The 20,282-nt window shown below is 46.6% G+C and overlaps 1 protein-coding gene across 1 annotated transcript in view; it reads right to left on the bottom strand.

Annotated features, from left to right (window-relative positions):
• Dnr1 (E3 ubiquitin-protein ligase defense repressor 1) overlaps window positions 1–20,282 on the bottom strand; it is a 57,028-nt gene that overhangs the window by 7,965 nt on the left and 28,781 nt on the right. Inside the window, exon 2 of the mRNA XM_076383341.1 lies at window positions 1,931–2,127. Coding sequence (XP_076239456.1) covers window positions 1,931–2,127 — 197 coding nt within the window. The remainder of the gene's footprint in view (window positions 1–1,930; window positions 2,128–20,282) is intronic.

Below are 20,282 nucleotides of genomic sequence, written 5' to 3'. Positions count from 1 at the left end.
TAGCTCCGATTTCCTATTTCTCGTCGATGCCATTTGTTACGCTGTACCTCGTTCTTTTAAGAACCGACTGCAACCCGAGTTCTTGACCCAATTAACGATTATCAAGGAACACAACGGAGAAAAGGGTTGACTTTTGAGATTTTCGTCTCCGACCTTCTCCAGAAACGTTAGTCGGTAAATGATTCAGGTCAGTCGGAAACTATGCAACCATTGGACGCGCTGTCCTCGCATAGAATTCACCCATAAAGCATAGCACAAAGGCCAGCTCCCGTGTATCTCCAGCTAATGTCATAAAGTAAACGCGGACGGAAATCAATTTTGCCTTAATGAAATTTTAGCGTCGCTCACCGAATGCGGGCGTAAAGGGTGTCCCCATTATTACAAAAAGTACCAACCCTTTTTACCCATCAGCTCCCGTTTCACGCGTTAGATTTTAATGAGTCTCTGGTAGTACGTCTCCGACATACTCTCTAGTTTGCCACGACAGGGCTGAGCAGTAGATAACGAGATAAAATATTCATACGGATAATTCGTCCCTAGAGTGGACGACATGGATATTTAACCCGCTCCGAGAGATATTAGAGGAGAAATATTTGAACGACGTTAATTCAGTTTCCGTGTTACCTCGTGCTACGACACGGCTGTCTCGTGAAATGCGTACGACGTACTATATTGAATTAATCCGAAGATAAAGCTACGATAGAGATAAGCGTCGGCGTGAAGCTCAAGTCGCTGCAAAATACCGCGCTTCGCTCGGAAAACTTTTCACAGATGGGCTGGATTCCATGCGGAACTGCATGGCGTCGAATGCGTTCAACCTGTACATAGCACAGGATTAGACAGGAATTTTCTGTTTTTCGACATCCGATCGTTTTAATAGATTACTCGTGACTCTGGCGATCCTCAGACAATTCAGAAACGATATTCCTCGTTAAGAATGTTTCGCGGTGGTCTATTTTATGTTGCTCAACGATCTTCGGAGTTTTTCGCACGCGGTATTGGAAAGCTGCATCCGATGGCGTAAATCCAGGAACACGTGTTGCTGGACGAGGGTGTTGGTAGCGCAACAAACGAACGAACGAATGGTTGTCGCGTCAGCTGGCGCAATTACCGTAGCCCCGACTCGGCCACGAATTAATTCGCGTGTCGGGCGCATTACTCTCCGCGCGTTTACCTTTGCCAGGGCCAATTCGAGCGACCGCGATTAAATCGAAATTACGTTTCGATCCGCTGAAACCTTTTACCGAAAAGGTGCCTCGGTCTCGCCCCGGAAGAACGCTCGCCATTAATTACGAGCATGCCAACTCAGCTGCACCGCGTTTATTCGCGTTGATCCCGTCGAAACTTTACTCGCGTCACTCGGTTCGCCAGTTTTGCACCAGTCGTTACTCAACCCACTTCGAGTAATTAATTGTCGGTTTTTCTCGCGTCGTTCATATTCCCCGACTCTATTTGCCGAACACCCTGTATATTCAGCAATGATAATACGCGGTGCAATCAGCACGCTCCCCTCTCTCGACCCCGTCGCGCAATTTTGTACGTGCTCGGCCGACAATCCGAAGAGGAGGAAAGCTTTTTCAGAGAACGATCGATCGATCAATCGTCTGCTCGAATCTAGCTGATTCTCGGCCACTCGATTCTCGAGAATAGAGAGGATTCTTTCCACGAAAACGATTTTCAATTCGAGCAAATCCAGGCTGCCGCCTTCCACTCCAACCTCTTCCTTTCGAGCTACAGCGAAATATTTTGCGTCTACATTCGGCTGCGCGACAAAGGATATAACGAACGAATTGAATTCTCAAACGCCCTTCGTATTTCGTTTCCTCCACTCTGAGGCGTTGCTAGGAAACTACCCAACAACGCGTAATTGTAGGAGGTCCTGTTTCCAAGTCCCGAGTAACCTTTTAAAAGGAAGAAACAAGCTTCTTACCTGGTGGCTTCCTGCAGCAACAGGTGAGGTGGTACCCAAAATTTCACTCTCAACGCGAACCTCAGAGGCGCCACACCGCCACCAGTTTGCCTCTCTATGGGATTCCTCAGATTCAGCCAAAGTTCCTCGCCCTTCGCGTTCTGGTACTTTAGCCCGAAGTAGTCGCACTCCTTGCTAATGCCCAGACAGTCGCAGGCCTGCAAACAAGACGAAGAACGTGTCATTAATTATCACTTTGAACGGTGAGCCTGTTTGTTCTTGCTCGCTCGTAATCAGTTTGAGTGTTTAACACGGTAACTACTGGTCTATTTACGCGCCAGTAAACTCACAGAGTTAGCTGCAACTTTTTTCCTAGGCTCGACGTCCCTCGAATAATTAACCGTTTACTGGGGGCGCGAGGTTCGGTTAATATGTTCGGAAACCGCGGACCGATTCGCAGGATATAGGAACGCGGTCGAGCAAAGCGTGTAATAAATAGCTGGCAATAATTTAGAAAGTTAGCTCGCCACCCCTGCTGACCACGGCTCCAGCCAACCGCACACGCAGACGTTTCTGAACGGTGTGCAGTTGTCGGCGTTCGCAAAGTGTACTTTTTCCGTGCCTCTATATTTCTCGAGCCATCTTTCATAGGGACCTCTCGATATTCGAAAAAATTCAACCAGAGGAGCGCCTTAGAACGTGACCGATATTCATAAAATACACAGCAGGATTCGCGCAAACGATCGATCGAATCGTTACACGTTTCCTATTCTATTTTCTTCTTTCACGAGGACGAGAAGTCGGTCACGTGCGTCGTGATAAGGAAAATTCACGGGAAAGGAAGACCCCTTGGTCCTGTGGTAATAAATTTTTCACCGTGATGTTAGTTCAGCTTTTTACGAGTTAAGGAGACCTGGAACGAATAGTCCAGCGAGAAGAATTATCTATCCATGTGCAAAGTTTTCTTTCACATACACGTCGTATTTAGTAACATAGACGTAAAAGTTTCAACTTCCGGGTTAATTCCCTTCCTCTCTCTCCCTCGATCGCAAACGACAAACGTTTACTCGGTCCTGATTAGCTGGAGAATTCGTAATGTTCTTCAACCAGTACTCCCTTTCGTAAGAATCGCAAATTACACTCGAAAGTTTGTCCCGAATACTTTATCGTTTCTCGAACTATTCGCGTTTCCTTTCTCGGTAACGGTCCGAGGAATCCATAGGAAAAAGTTTCGCGTCCTTGATGCTTAAAATCTATTTAAACGTGAAAGTTTCGCACGTTACGTCGCGATACTTTAATCGAGGAAAAAGAACGTCGAACCGCAAAAACCGCAAATGGACCACTAGTTATTACCGCGACAGTGGCAGAGCTAAGCAGCAGGTACTTCCAGGTGGAAAGTCTTGCAAGATGAAGCGCATTTGTTAACCAGAGACTAGGCTTTAACATCTATTGACAAGAGCGCGGGTATTCGAGCTTTTGCAACACCTTTCGCGTCGCGGTGCTGCTTTTCTCCCTCCACTCAACGTGACCGTGTAATTCCAAGCGCGATTATTTCCGCGAGATGCCGAGCGCCGAGCGCCGAGCTTTTCTTCTCGTATGCAAGCTGTCGCGCAAACGCAACGCTCCCCTCAGGTGTGATGCACCCTGGCACAGGGATGCGTGCACGCGCGTACACACGGCGCCGCTACTTTTCATGAATATTCAGCGGGACGTTCTGAAAAATCGCCAACACAATATCTTCAGAGTGTGGGTTCCCTCCTCGACACGGAACTTGTGAAAAGTGGAAGCGAAAAAGGCAGAAAACGCGAGCGAAAGACAGAAGTCTGCAGCTGCGTTGACAACTATGGTAGATACATTACACCAACACAGCATTAACACGCGAAAAAAGTTTGGTTAGTCTGCCCCAAACGCTGTGCCAACTCCGAAATTTCCTCACGCGAGGAAATGCGTCAAACTTCTCGCTTAAACGAGATCCTCGTTGCGTAAAACATGGTCCAGAATTTGGCTATATTTTGGTAGAAAATAAGTGAAAAAGCCAGCGCGCCTCTACTTTGGCTATCGGACAGTGAATTTTTGGCTGGCAACTCGGCCAGAGAAATTGAATGTAACCTACATAGACGCGTGCAGAGGCGTGGCGTAGTGGTCAGAAGATCTTCCAGGCTCCCAGCCAAATATCTCACGCGGTCTTTACGTGCACGCGCGTAAAAGTAGCATGCATCGACGCTCGCGCGCACCACCGTGGCCTCGGAATGAAGCAATTTGCATTCGCAGCGGGAAAATTAATATCGCCGGCGGGTCGAATTAAATAAACTCGTTACCCCGACGCGGCGCCAACAACAAACGAGGCTCGTATTGTTTTGTCGGTGAATTTCTGGACTTCTCGCCGACAGATTACGCGCTCGTGGGGCGACCGAAAAACGAGCAACGGGGCTGGAACCGAGCTTTTTATCCCAGCAAACGCCGCCTTGCTGTGCGCGAGTCCGCTTATCGATTTCCCGACGGTTACCATTCAAATTACCAGAGGAAGATGCAAATATGCAGTCGCTCGCAGACAATAAAACGTTATCGCTCGTCGCTCGTCGCTCGTCGCTCGTCGCTCGACGCCTCTGTCTTTCCCTCCCAAATATTATTCAAACGGTATTCGCTTTGTCCAAGGAGCTTACCGCTCACGACGCGACGTAACGAGGTTTCGCTTTGCAGTTTACGGAACTGGATTTCCAGTTGCTTTGGTCCGTACCTCGGCACCGCAGCGACTCGCAACGAGGGGATTCTCCGTTTCGCGCGTCTCGAGACGTGACCGAAGTACCTGATGATGGAGAGAGGATGCGCGCACGCGATTTTCTTATTTGCCTCTGGCTTTCGGGAAATTTCAATCGAGACCTCCCTAGGCATCGTCCTCGACGCACGATTTTCTTGCTCACGAGTGGAAAACATTCCATGCCTCTCTAGAAGAGAACGGAAGTTGTCGTATAAAATTAAGGGGACGGTTAATTCTCCTTTGTTCGGTTGGCTACGCCGTGCCTTCCTGCAGAATGAAAGCATTCGGATTCGAGAGCGTCGGAGACCGAGTGACCGAGGGTTACTGGCGTCATTTAGTCGAGAAAACCAGGCGCTGCAAAAAGACCGAGGGAAAATAAGAAACGACGCGAGTTATTAGAGAGCCAGCCTGCCTTCCATCTACGCAACTACACATTTCTGCCGCTCCAGGCTGCTCGTCCAAGGGGAAATCCAACAACTGAGAGCTTGCTAGGAACCGTGGATAGTTACTAGCAACAAACACGGGCAAAGTTGTTCTATGAAGCCGACCGAAACTGCACTTGAATAGCTTCTCCCTTTGGAAGATTGATACTTTCTGACGGGACGCTCCTGGAGCCTCCCTCTTCCCGTCCTTGGGTATCGCAATTCGCGAAGCAAATATTTGAAGAGTTGATCGTTATTGCGAGAAGGCGGCGCGAGGCATCGAAGGAAACGCGATAGGAATTGCAAATATGGAGGGCCAGCGCGGTGCACTGCCCTCTTGGAAGGCCGACTTTGTTTACTGCGTTATCTTGCGCAAGGAATCTCGCTTCTGGCTCTCAGGGACGACGCGACCGACAGACTCGTTCCTCGAAGCCAATTACGAATGGATTTGCGTCGAGGAAACGGCAACAGTTGCCTCCGAAGCAGACTGTTTTATTTAATTTACCATTTGCCCACGCAAATGGCGTAGTAGAAGTTACCCGACGAGGTGCATCCGTCGTTGAACGTTGCAATTGCTCACCTCAATCCGCAGCCGTGGCGAGGAAAAATGTTGTAGCGGTGAATCGAGGAAAAAGACGTGGAAGCAGGTAGCACTGGCGAGGAATTTCTCCTCTCGTCAACTGGGAATCTTGCGACAAGAATCGCAATGGCTTGTTGTTCTCCGACAATCTCTCCCTCTGCTCGCCTTCTGCCCTTTCTGGTTCCTCTTCTCCGTTTCTTCGCGAGTTTTTCTCGAGCACTGTCAGCTCCGCGATGGACGACGGCTTAATGACCGTCGCATAATCGGGGTTCTTCTAAGACGATAACACGGTTCGTCGGAGCTCTGACCACTTCGGCACGTACCGCAACTTTTTCGACCCGCGATCTCGTGTCCGTCGCCTTTCCTTCCATTCCACTTTGCCCCTTCTCTCCTCCTTCGTAGTCGTCTCCCTGTGCCGACTGCTCGAGAGGGTCGTTAGGGAAGCCAGGACAAGAAGGTAAAAACTCTCGTAGCTGTCTCTACTTTTTCCTCTCCCAGGCGAGGACAAAACCACTTAGCTTCCGATTTTCCACGCGCCTAAATTGTTCCTCTCCCACGCGTCGTCTTCCTCTGTTGCTTTCTTTAGATTGCAAAATATCCGCAACCTCGATGCCTCGAATCTCGTCAAGGACGTAAATTCGACGACGCTGTGGCAGAGAGAATATGTTAACTTATTTCTCTGAGTCCGCAGCGTTTCGCTATCCAGAAAAATGCCGAGAATCTCCAAACGGATTCTTCTCCTCCTGTGAGTATTCCTGCAACCGTTTGAACCCCACTTTGCACTCGGCACACGAAACGCGTCAGAGATTTGTCACGCGTTTTAAAACTAAAACGTTTCCATCCTCGATGGGGAATATGTATTTTCCTAGTGGATAGTGATAGTGGTTCAGTGATAAATAAAACGTCAAAGCTGAAGCGACCCACTGGACGATGCACAGTGACGTGGAAAACTCGAGAAATATGAACCTGTTAGAGTATAGGCTGAGAAACTTGAGAAATATATTCTCTGATTATTAAAGCTTGGACGCGATAAGGAATTCGAGACGATGGTACTCGTCTCGAAGAAGCAACGTGGAAATTTTTCGTGGAAATTTTTCGTGGAAAAGGACCAGAGCTATCATCCACGACCTCGACACGGTTGTTTCGAGACGTGGTTCTCGTCAATTTGTCGCGACTACTCTCTTCCCACGGTGTGAAAGTTTCAAGTTGAAAGTCTCCCTGGTCGGTTGTAGGGGTAACAAGCTCGCGAAGGATCGCAATTGTACGATCTAGTTCCTCTATCCTCTTCGATTCCCTCCTCGTTCGATTCAGTACTTCGTTGCAACAGATACGCGTCCCGATAATGCAGGAACAGCCGTGAAAGGGGACGGAAAATAAGTGGAGGCAAGTTGGGAGAGGTTGAGAGAGGTTGAGAGGGAAGTCGAGGCGCGAGGTTCGTGGCGTATTGGTTTATGCGAAGAAACAGGTACTCGGCCGGAAATATGATAGCATTCTTCGCTCTCTGTCGCGTTCTCCGCTGCTTCTTTCTCTCGCTTTTCCTCGCTTCGAGTTCAATAGGTATCGACTTTGCATTTAGTACATCGATACAGCTCGTTTCTTGGCTACGGCCACTGGCTGCCGCAACATGCTCGCCATATTTCACGCGGGAAGACATTTTATCCTCCGTGATTCGCAATCGACGTTATTGCTCTACCTCCGCCTTGGAGCATCTATAAGGAAGAGTTATAATAAGGGGTTTAACAATCGAGTGGCATTAAAATGAAATGATACTTCAACTAGCACGTAAGATGGCATTAATTTAATTAGCATCCTGCAGGTGGCTTTTACGTTGCCAACTAATGCTATCGCTTTCCTTAACAATCACTCCCATTGCATAATATCCGCGGGATTATGTAATGCACATGCACTGTTATTCGCGCTCGATCGTTGCGCAATCTATTATGTGTTGCGTATTTTCTTTTTGTTATCACTGCGCCCGGATGATGCATGCGTTCACGTTCGAACGCAGCTAAAGCCAGACAAAACCCGATTGTTGCTGCAAGTGCGAGCAATTGAATTAAACATTACACGCGGCAGTAAGCTGAAAATGCAAACATTTGTTACCTTGTATCTCATTTCACGTAACCTAAATTTGTTCTCTGACTTGTTCGCAATATTCGGTTTGGTTCGTTCTTTACGAATAAAATACAGGTCGATGGTAAACAAGTCGCAACTGTTAGCTTTAGCGAATCTGCTCGAAAACAACATTTTTATTTTCCCTTTTATACGCGCCAGTTCTTGCATCCGGTCAGATGGATTTTTATTTCCTTTCTGCACTGTTCGAGATGTCAAGTACATGTCAATTACTTAAACCGCGTATAAATGTTCGCGGTAAATAATGAAACATCTGCGTTTACAGCACGCTAGTCGATTAATTAGGCCGACAACCGTGTACGCGGTACCGACTGGTTAATTAGAGCTTTACAGCTTTCATCGATGTATGCCCCACTCATTACTATCGAGGATACTATTTATATTGCCCATTGGAAGAGTAGAGTAACAAGAATTGCACATGGAACAGTGGCTGCCCACTTCCTCTTCCCTGAAAAATTTCTCTAAGAATTTATTTTCTCAGCGCCATTAGCGTAGAACTTTTTTATTTGTTCCCCGGGTCTCGTAACCGGTCGCTCAAAGCTCGAAGGCTCGATAAAACGAAAACGGAGCAGCCGAGCAAAGTTTTCATTTCTTTCCCTGCAGGCGCAGTGCTTCCCTCGTTCCATCTTCGACTCCGCTTCTAATATATCGGCGACAACCAGAGGAGATTTCTGCGCCAGAAAATTGGCCTTCGAGGTAGTTTTCGATGACGCTCGACGTATAGCTGAAATTCCGCGAGGCTGGAATGGACGGGGCGAGTCGGAAAGGAGGAAACTTTCTTCACGATAAGAACGTCCACTTCCCCGATTTCTGCTGGGAAAAATCAAACATAGTCGGCCCTCCTCTCCTAGGCTATATCACGCTGCTCGAACGTATCTTCGAATTTAATTTGCGAGCCACAGTTTCGAACGTGCCCGCTCCCTGGATCTGGCTGATTCGTAATGGCGCGAAGGAAGCGAAGAAGAGAAGTTTTCCTCTTTGCTCGCAACTTCGAGATCGTTGCCTATGAAAGGGGAACGTCGTACTTCGTTCCTTCCTCTGCTCCGAGACAAACTTTCCATTCGCGTGGCATTATCATACGTAATATATGCGCGCAAGGTCTGCGGCAAAAAGCTTGGCCAAAAAAATCGAAACTTTCACGCTGAACTTTCTACGAGCTATTTTGTCTCGCGTTTCGAAAACAGAACGACAGGCGAGCTAGCTGGCGGTCTCATCGGTGCTCCATCGTAAATTGCAAACGCTAACTAAAACATTATCAGGTTGCGCTGCGTTTATGAAATTCAATTAACATCGAGTTTAATGTCCTGTTTTAATCAAATAGTTCCCATCCACCTAGAATAGCTCGTACAGAGAAAACAATTTCAAAGCTGTTTATTTATTTCGATGGTAATCGAGATACGCTTCATTATGCTGTGGTAGCCATATTCCTCGAAAAGTAGCTCGTAACAACGAGAATGTGGATATTATCTAGAGTTATGGGAAAGTAAAGTCCAACAATTATATTTTGCATTGAAATTTCTCCTCAGACAGTAACGTTTTCCCTCTTTCCACGCTCGTATTTTACGCATCGACTTCACCGACGGGCTTTTTGGCCCGGCGAGCTAACAGCGTGCAATATTTCATCCTTGGAGAAGTTTCTTAAGTGCAGCCGCCCGCGGTTTCGAATGCAGTCGGTGGCTTGCGCGGCGAAAGAAAGGTTCGGTGGGAAAGAGTACCGTGGAAAAGCCTCGTTTCCCTCGATGGCCCGATTTTTGGTCCCGCCCCCGAGTGCTCGGCACCTTTAAATTCGCGCACGCCACGATACCTCGAGTGCACTCAACCTACGTTTCTTTATCGTTCAGGGAAACGCGTGTCAGATTTGCATATATTCTTCTAGTTCAAGCGAACGATATATGTATACTTCTTTTTGTTTCATACTCGAGACAGAAAGCTGCATTTTCTTTCTCCTTCGAACAATAGCTCACTGCTTCTCCTAATAATTCAGCAATTTTATCGCTTATTTTATAGAGAAGCGGGACGGTGGCTGTGAAATGGATACCTGCTCTCTCTGCCCCCATGCCACGAAACAATCTCGATCTCCGTTCAACAGTATGAATCGATCCCGCCATTTCCATACCGCGACTCCCTTTAAGCGAATCCTTTCAGGCTTGGCAAGGATGTGCTTTTATCAGGGATTCCTTGAAAGCCAACCGTCTCTAGCGTCGCTGGTTGCAAAAGAATCTAGAGGGGTATCTTGTTCCGCCCCCCTAGCCCACAAAAGACGCTCGAAACGAGAGAAAATCTTCCAGCGAGACGGCATGCTAACCAGACAGCTCCCATTTCTGACTTCCAACGACGATTAAGACGGAGAAGGTTCTTGGGAGAATTATCGTCCCGGGGATAAAGGCGTTAAATTGTTTCCTTAGAATAAATGTAAAAGAAAAGGAATCCAGCACAACGTTTCGTTACTTTTATATTTGTATTTAGAGGGAAGAACGAGGATGGACTAAGCTATTTAATTCTGTGGAAAAATTTCAAATATTTAAATTTTCAAATATTCAGAAGTTTTATGTCTCTTAATTCTCAAGAGCTATATCGGTATACATTCTTCAGAAACAGAACCAGTTATCTAGCAGTATCTCTTCGCTTCCCAAGTTTTACGGTCCATAAAAATGTTGTGTGACAAGCGTACCGTGTATCGCTTTTAATATTTTATTCCCATCTCCGCAACAATTCCTGTCATCTTTCTACGATATTAAATTGTCGAGTGATGAAAACACGATCGAACAAATCTGAATAGTCCAACACTGTCGAAAAGTCAAGCGCGACAGTCTCCTCCGCTGAGAGGAAAGTTAAATTTGGATAGATATTCTGATGGATATTTGAAGGAGAGAGGGGAATCGAATAGAAGGCGTAACAGTGGGCGTACTTCAGCGGATCGGTGGGAAAACGAAAGAGATCTCAATATATACACACGAAACGCAATTCTCTGAGCGGAAGATTCCAGAGCGATCGGTATCGAAAAAAGCCCGTGGCCCGAATTAAGGAGCCGATCGACACAGCAACGCAGACAGAAGGCAATAAGATGTAAATCGACGAAATAGGGAAAAAAGACGAATGGAGGTTAGAAGGAAGAAACGTTCAGGGGCTACGAACCGTTTATTCGGCTCGAATGCAACGGAATTCGTGTTCCCCGCTCGTCGATGCACGTAGTCCGTCTTTCTCGAAGGTCCATCGGTTCACGTCCAAGCGTATTTTCGCCCCTGGATCCCCGGCTGCTTCTCGGCACTCCATTCCGCTTTGCACCGAGCCCCTTTATCCCCGACGTGACACACGTTTCTCTCTTATTCGCTAATTCCTAGATACAAGCGAAACAGCAGATTGCACGGGCGCTCGGAGTTCGCCCAATTCGTCAGAAATTTCGATCGAATTCCAGTCGACGCGCCGATATCCCGATTGAAATTTATCGTCGGCCCTACAGTCACCTCGCGGTCAAATTCTTCGCGAAATTCGAGCAACGGCCATTCGCGCATAATAATCGACGGGGTGAAAAATTCAGGGGGACTGGATTCGAGCGACGAAGAATTCGAATTGGCCGCGCCGCTTCAAAATCATGGGTTACGTGTTCGATTTCTAGAACGACGATAATCGATTTTATAAGGCCTTAAGTTATTTCGAGCTGGGTAGACAGTAAGAGGATTTGCGCGTATTTGCATAATCTGTCCAAGAGGATCCGTATTGAAGATGGGAGGTCGAAGAGCCATAAGCGCCTTTGTCGTGTTTCAATAAGGTGGAGTCACGAGTCTGGCCTGACGAGCTTAATGCCGAATCTAGAGGAAAATTACTTAGTTATGACGCTGGTGTAAGCCTGCGAGCATTTCGGGAGCCTGTTGAAAATTTCGCGTTAGGCTGACTACCGACGAATGCAGGGTAATTAGCTCGAGGGGGTGTCGCACGCAAAGTTAGACTGGCGCGAGTCGAACGATAAATTATCCTTTTTTTCTCTGTCCCAGCCTCGCATCTGACACACGAGTAATTGCACAATAGGAGTTCGTCCTTCGCATGAGCAAACGGAGCACAATTCCGAGATTAATGTGTGCTCCGGCCGAGCTTTCGGTATGCATTAATTATCCCCTCTAATCACCCTAGCAATTACGCAACAGAGACCACCAACTGTTCGTCTGTCTTCTATGCGCCACAGAATTCTGCGTAGTCATTCTATATAGTAACCGAGCCGTCTGCTGACGAAATGTGCTTTCACGATTAATAACATCCCCCTTCGACAGCAAGAAAATTCGTCAGCAGCGAGAAACCCTGTCGATAGCTCGATTCGCGTGTCTCGAGAAGAATCGCTTCCATCGAGTTCGCCCCGTGCGCAAACGAGAAAGTTTAAGCGGCAGCTCGAGCGAGTAAATGCCTAAAAGCGAATGTATAATTTGAATTTCTATAGCATGCAAATAAACCAGCCAGCCTGTTGGATATTATTTTTAGAACATTTTATGAGCTCAAGTTGCTCCTGTGAAAAAGACAGATAAAAACAACGAACGAGCAGGGCAAAGCGTAAAGCGCAAACACTGGACGGGCCGCGTGACTCGATTAATTTTCCTCCCTTTGTCAAGATGAATTTATGCTCGCTAAGCTATGCAAGAAAATCTTGGAAAATACGGAAAATATTACCGTGGAGAGTCTCGAGCAGGTGATTAATCGCTGAGAACAGTTCAAAAGTCAGTCTTCGATATTCGCGAGAGCTGTTGCTGATTGCAGTCGTACTGAACAATGTGTTATAGCTGCAAAAAAACGGTTGACCAAAGACTAGGCAATTAACTGGCTAAATTGAATAGGATCTGTGGCCACAATGAGTGCAGTGTTCCTCGACGTCGTGTTTCAATTCGATGAGGACAGAATCGAATATGTCTGTGCTAGAATTACCTACTCGGGATGAAAAGGACTAAGAGATTAAAGGAGGTATATAATAGCTCATACAGCAGTTTCCACGTGCACGAGTCGTGGCTACATCCTCTGCTGCAAATGTATTGCTCCAGGAACATCTACTATGTACTCGCATGCAATTACAGGCATCCATACGCGGACAAGGCGCCGCCTCTGACTGCGAGAGCGCAGAACGTGAGGCATCTGGACACTGGTGAATTAGTGGCTAGGTACCTGTTAGTCTGTATGGCTGCTAATTAGAACGTGTCATTCCGGTCGCCACCACACCGCTGATTAAACTCTGATCGTCAATAGAGGAGTCGAAAGATGGAGTGGCTCTGCCGCTTGCCAGAAAACTGAATCTTAAATTGAGATAACAGTTATGTCACGCAGACTGCGGAGACGTAACGAGAATTTAATATAAGAAATTTGCGAGGGCACAAAGGACGACGCATTTTGCGAAGTGCCTACGTGCAGTTCATGCCAACGTTGCGTTTCAATATGAATGGCGCCACATAAGGAATCCTTCTTGCATTTCCAGTGCATTGTCGTGGATATGATTGCGTACAGTTTGCGTCCAATAAAAGTTGAAGGACACTCTCGAACGTGTAGTATTAAAAACTTCAGAATTTTTAACCTCCATCGATACTTGGACTCGTTATTTTTCTTGGAAATCTATGGCTCCGAGCTGAAGAGCGTGCATTCGTGTCCCGTGTCCGTGTTTCAATTTTCCGGCGCCAGTATAACGACGTTCTCGATTGTAGTGCTATTCGATTGATTTCCAGGGCGTTCGAAAGGTTTCTCGTCGCGCAAAACAATTGTCGACTCGTTCGAGTATAAATGCGAACTTGTCTGCGACATCCTAGCCTGTTTCGCGTTACGCCTCGCGTCCAGACACAAAGAGGAAAGAAGGGTAAGACATACATGAAAAAACAATCTATTGTTTCCCTTTATCCCAGTCGTTATTCTTTCCTAGCTTTCACTGTAAAATTAGGCACAGAAGAAAGTCCTGGCGAATAAGGGACGACGAAGCACCGATTTTTCTCGTCTCTTGTAACGCCTTACACCTTTCTCAGTCTACTAGAAGACGCTACAGGCTCTCCTGTTTCGATGGGAAAAACGAGAAGGCTGTCGTTTCGTATTGCACATCCCAGCTTCCATGGAAACTCAAAGGTTTCGTGGAAGGCACTGTTCTGTCAAGATTGATCGGTCGATTAGGAATCCTTAAGCCTTCTCCTGTTCTCGCTGTCCCCTTAGGTGTTCCATTCACGGTTCGAGAACTGGCGACTTCGTAAATCTCTCGCACGAATGGCGACAAAGAGCGAATGTTTATCAAGAGCTGCAGGTTTTTCAACCCTATCGTCCCGTCGTCGCGTCCCCTTGATGGCTGGATAGGTTTGGAAGGGAAACCGAGCGTGTAATTCTCGATACACTGCACTTTCGATCAATTGAAAAACAGAACAGGAGCCGAACATTCGTGTTCATCTTTTTGTTTGAGAGGAGGTTGCACCCATTGGTCGACGGTATCGATTAACATGCACTTCTATGGAAACTGGAGGGAGGAACAAGAAAACCGTGCTGGTCCTCGGTTGTTATAAAATTGATTTCCCTCTAGCAACCATCAGCGCGACCTAAACTTCCAAAATAGATGCAACTTTGCGGAGGAGTTTCCTGTAGAGTCTGCGCATGGCAAAGTGTGTCACTCCTGACGCAAATAAACTTATTTCCATTGACTATAAGCGGATCAAGTAGGCAAGAAGAAAGAGTGCTACGAAGTACGCGTTGCTCCAAGATGGAACGCAGTGAACGGAGGATCTCCCTAAGGAGATTTTACACTTCGAAGATGATTTACAAGCTTCCTCGCTTTCCCCACTTATCCCCCTTTTTCTTTGCTCCGGAGAATCATTAATTTCTGCCTTTTACGTGAAAAGCGGGAATTCGAAAAGCGAGAGAAATCCGACGGAAATCCTTGACCACCAAGGAGATTCGTTTCGTGAAACTTTGTCCGATTTATTTGGAACAATTCCACTGGCGAGAGTTCCACTGACGATTATCGCTTCCGACGTTGTAATCTTGATATTTACGTTTCGGTTACCATCGCGGTTTCCACTGGGCATTCGATGTACGATGCAAAAAGAAGGAAACGACGACGAACGCGGATACGAAACTGCATCAAAATGGCCAGGAAAAACAAATACAAGGACATCGGTGGATTTGGTCTCCCGAGGTGGAAACTAGTACCGAATTTACATTAACGAAATAGACAACGCTATCGATTCCCGATCGACGCGGCTAAAGAGAAAAAAGGAAGGAATGGTTAAGAGAAGAGGGGGCGCGGAGGAAGACAGAACGATAAAGAAGGACAGGATAAATCGAGGTAGCACAACGGCAATCCAGTTAATTGAAATCGAGCTTCTGAATTCGTTCCCCTTCCCTGAAATAGGTACAGCGAAAGCTGTTGAAACATCCACGCGGATTGGTCTACCACGATGGTCCCACTAATTGAAATTATTAATTAAGTTTTCCTTCAGTGTATTTCTCGTTGCTGCCGTTTTCTGTTCCTTCCCTTGTCGCTCGACAAATCCGGAAATTCGCGTGCGATTTGCCACGCTCTTTCATTGCAGATTGATCTATCAGCGATGGTGCGTACAAGCGCATTAAATTCGTTACAGTCTCGTGGCTTCATTGTTTCGATGAACGCGTGGTCAGGCGAGCGGAAGGAACGATTATCGCCGCGACCAAGAACGACCCATCGAAACTCGCAGGGGTTGGACGAGAAGTAATTGAAACAGCACGAACGACGTGCATGAATGGAATTTTAATATCGCTGGCGAGAAAACACCGTAAATTCCGCGAGCATCGAGCTACGTTGAGATTTCACGCGGTCCCAGCCGCGGCGCAAGAGGCTGCCATGCGCTCTGAATATCTCTCGCGAGAAATCAATTGATTAACGTAATTGAATCCTGCGAGGAAACGCCAAGATGCTTGGAGTCTAGCCTCTTTTCCTTCGTCTATTGTAATACGCTGGAGGAAAGACTATTCAGTCCTCAACGAAATCCCTTTCTTTGTCACTGTGAAAAGGCAATTCGTTGGACTTTAAGTTAACTGGCGGATTTGTGTCGTCTTCCCTGGATATACTCCAGTGCTTGTGCTTCATTCGCCAGCAGAAGAATTTTGCTTTGTTCGTAGCGTGCACGGTCCTTTTTTTCACCGCAAGTTAATGGGCGCCGTGTTATCCCTCCGCGAACACGGAGGAAATATTAAAAGCTAGATTAAAACCTTCTCGAAAGGCACGCGATGAAAGGCGTTATTATGAAAGCCAAACGAGACGAAACAGCAACTTAATGTGCCAGCTTTTAGCGCATACAGTTTTTATACGGTGATCGTAGACGATCTCTAAGGAAAAAAAAGGGTTGCTTTACGCGTCGCGGCCCTAAAAGTACAGAAACTGTATTCTCGCAAATGCACCTCTCCAACTTTCGCTCGAGGGTAAAGCAAGTTATTCGTGACCCTTTTTGCGAAACGCTTCAAACTACGGAGACACGGGTTAAAGCCACCGCGCCGAAATGAAATTTAGGGGAAATTTCGTCGAAATTTAGAAGTCGATGCTCGGGGAAATCTTTAGGGAAAGGGAGAAGACTTGTTCTCCTAACGCTCCGTCGAATCAATGAAGAAAAATCCCCCCCTGGCTTACGTATAAGGCGCTCACGTAGAATTAAATTTTACACTCGGCTCGCTTTATGAAATTTCAAATCAACCGTGCCACGAGTCTTTTCTTTATTAAAACTTCGAGAAGCTACCTCTTTACCCTTTTCTACCCCACCGTTTAATTAGATTTCAATACGATCCATCGGTGCAGCTTCTATCGAGGAGTAAGACGGTGCCTTGCTCCATTGCTTTCTGAAATGTTCAGGAAAATTCCGGTCGTTTTCCTATTGGATGAGCACAAAGGTCTCCATAGTTCTCAGGATGTGCTTGACGCAGGTTCACGCAACGGGATGGAAAAGGGTTGAAGCGGAAGGTAGCGGCGTCCTAAGGTTGCTCGGCGGAAAAGTTAATTTTAGTTAAGATTATGCTCTGGCTGGCAGGCTACGCTTGGCTCGCGTGCGCGCAACCTCGCCGCAAGCAAATTAGCGGCATAAGCAGCTTTTCGTATAATAAGCCCTGAATTACGATCTCGTGTACTCGAGGTGGTTCGATAGAAAAGGGAGCTCGCGTTAATTACCGCTCGTTTAATTGACGTCTTCTGCGATGAACTACACAAACTACTTCTGAACCAATTGTTATCGTCGTACCTTCGCTTTAGCTTCTGCTCAGAACGATAGACGTGATTTTACTGTTTCTTTAAACTCTATTTCATAATTTCCTACTTGCCTGTTAATCGGCGAGTCGTTGACACTAACTGAGCGATGCACCTCGTCATAAAAGTGGCGAATGGCTATTGCAGACATCGAGACGATCTATGAGCGACGCCGATGTCAAGTTCAAGTCAATCGTGGTCAAGGATGCTTCCCGTATTGCATCGCTTGGCAAGTCGAGAGGGAAATCTAACGTTAAACAGTGGAAGCTGCATATCGTAGGAGCGTAACACTCAGATAAGAAACCCCCTGCGTGTTTCTTCGCAAACTTTTATCCCCGCGAAATCCGCAGGAAGCTTAGGAACGTAAGTAATCGCGTTAGTTATACAGGGCTTAAGCACAGCAGCGCCTCAGGCAGAAATCTTTTTTCTTCTGTTTCCCAGAGCAGGCGAAATGATTTTTCCTTGGCAAGATAATCCGTAAAAAGAAATTGCACGCGGGACCTTTTGACTTTCTGAGTCGCATTCGGTGCTTCGCTGGCCGCGAGGTTTATTTAACCTGAAAAAGCTAAAAATATCGCGTTTTAAAAAATCCTCACAAGTAATTAGTACTCGAAACTTTGTAAACAAGGAGCGTCAAGCATCAGGTAGATACCGATTACAATGGTTTATAAAGGATTAGCAACAAAGAGGATTTGTTGGAAATTTACGCGCAGGAACGCGTAAATAGCCGCACGAACCGGCGATACAAAATACATGAACGGTAAATTCTAATGCTTCTGCAGCTGCTATGTCGAAGCATTCGAAGCTATTTATGGTCCTGGAATGCCGACAGATTGACGTTGAAAACCAATTTCGATGTGCTTCGGCAACGATTCTTCTTTGCCCATATACGTTATTTACTTCGATCGAGGGAAACGGTGCTGGGAGCTTTTCGATCAACCTAACGAGACGCGCAGCTTCCGCGCTTTGCAATCTTTTATATCGGGACGTGGTATCGTCGGCTCTTCGAATTTCGAATGCATCGTGAAATGAATCGTCGAAAAAAATACGAGGATCTCGATATCCGATTTTGCAGCGTTCGAGCTCTGCGATTTATTCCAGATCCAGGTGATCGCTCCGACGGATGGACTTGGAGCATAGAAGTTGATTTCGCCAAAAAAAGGCTTCGATAGCTCGCTGTTTGCTCGTCTCGAATCACAGGCCAACAATGTCGATCGATTTCTGCAAAGCGCTGCTTTTATTGACCAACGCTCTTCGTAGTTTTTCGACACGATTATGGAGAATGGCCCAGCGAGTCGCTTCTACAGCGGTAGATTCGAGTCCACCATTTGCCCCATCGATTCTATGCTCCGTACCCTCGATGTTCCACATTTTTTCTTCTCCTCGCTGCTTTAAACCCCAGCTTGCTTGGTCCTCGAGGACAGGGAGATTCTTCTCTGCGGCAATTTTCACGCGCAGAATCTTTTCGTACATTTATCCTTGCAGAAGTGAATGGAACCAGCAGCTCGAAGCGAGGGAAAGGATACGCTAGGGAGACGAGACCTCTCTAACCCAAGTATATTTCACGAGATGAAAATCAGATCTCGTAGCTCGGCGCAGTCGCTGCGATACGCCGAGGTTAGACATCCAGGAAACTCGTGGATCGAGAGACGAATGATTTTATATTCATGACGCTAGAAAATATCACCTCCGAAGATTTATCCGCTACTGGCGATGAGATCTCGTCGTTCGGCGCTCTTTCCCTCGTTAATGAGACACTTGCCTTTCAATGAACGCTCGGATTTCTTTTCGGACAAGTTCGATATCATAACAAAAAGGAAGCAGTCGGTGGATTTACGGATTCAGCGAGAATAAGAGGGAAAAAGGAATGGGAAATGTCGACGGCAAATGTATTCGAACTAGGAAGACAATGGCCGATGAAGGAAGAGGAAAAGGGACGAGACGATCGATATCCAATGAAACTGGGCATTCTCGCGACTTCTACCTAAGGGCGTGTGCCACTTACTGAAACCTTGATCTAAGGAAAAGGAAGCGAAGAAAGAAATACGACGTGGATGGAAAACTGTGATCCAATGGATCCTCCCCCTGCGCTTCTGGAAGCAAAGCAAGTGCTTGTTCGTTCGGCTTAATTAAAGCAATTGGATGAAAATAACGTTTGCGTCTCAGTTCAATAATTGCGAGTAATGCTTCTATTTGTAATTAGCTGCCATGCTTTCATTGTAATTTTAATTAACTCGCAGGACAGAAATGTCTGAGATCACGGAACGAATTAGAAAAACTCAGAGGCTTGGTTTTGCTTTTATACATTTATAGTCACGCATTGCGTGTGAACATTAAGAAAGATCATTGGGAAATGGTGACTCCTTTGACGCTCCGTACCTCTCGATACGATAATATCGCGACAATCCCGTGAATAATACGTTTGTTTAACAACGTGAATATGTAGAAACTGAAGGAGAGGGAGAGAAACGGTGTGTGATGGCTTCGACATAATCTGCTGGATACATCGAGCTTGAAGAGCGATCGTTATGATGCGACACGCCCAATGGGCGCATACGGTTATCTGCTCGTAATAGGAATCGCGATCGAGCACACCCTGTCCAACTACACTCCAAAGATTTATAGATGAAACTTCAGAACATCAGCATGAAGAAATTGATCACGAAGACAAGAATAACGCTTCTCAGGTGCCTCAATCTAATCGAAAATCGAAAGTTTGCGCATCGAAATTTTCCAGACACTGATGGCATTCTCTAGGAAGCACACAGTGGGAATTATAAAGAGGAAATGAATTTTGAGGAAGGCAAAATTGATCTGGAGAAGTTCCGTGCTTCTCTGCTAGCAAACGGGAGAAAAAAAGCAGAGAGAAGGGAGAGCAATTCCAACCTACTTCCATTTCCTTTGTCGAAGCGCAGTGCACACACATTCCTCGCCACGGTGCGCGTACTTCACCGCGAACGGAGCATTTTCCAGCCGCGACACCCCGATCGTTCTCGTCCTACTTTGACGCGTCTCGTCGATTCAATTAACGATAAGTTATTCGAGAACTCTTGCGACAAAGATCGCTCTAAATTATGCAACCGTCGAAGTGGGTGCGATAAGAAACGACCAAGAAATCGAGGGGGAAGTTCGCGTAATTTGTCGCCTGAAAGGGGAGCCCGTCAGAGCTAAGAGTAACTTTCAGGATCAAAGAGCACATTTGCCTCGTTATTTAGGAAAGATCCGAATGAACGAGCTTGTCCTGTCTCCTGCAGAGAAATAGGAAAGTTAAT

This window comes from Calliopsis andreniformis, chromosome 8 (genome assembly GCF_051401765.1).
Source record: "Calliopsis andreniformis isolate RMS-2024a chromosome 8, iyCalAndr_principal, whole genome shotgun sequence".
NCBI lineage: Eukaryota > Metazoa > Arthropoda > Insecta > Hymenoptera > Andrenidae > Calliopsis > Calliopsis andreniformis.
Note: the sequence above shows the minus strand (reverse complement) of the source record. Positions and strands in the feature narration are given on the sequence as shown.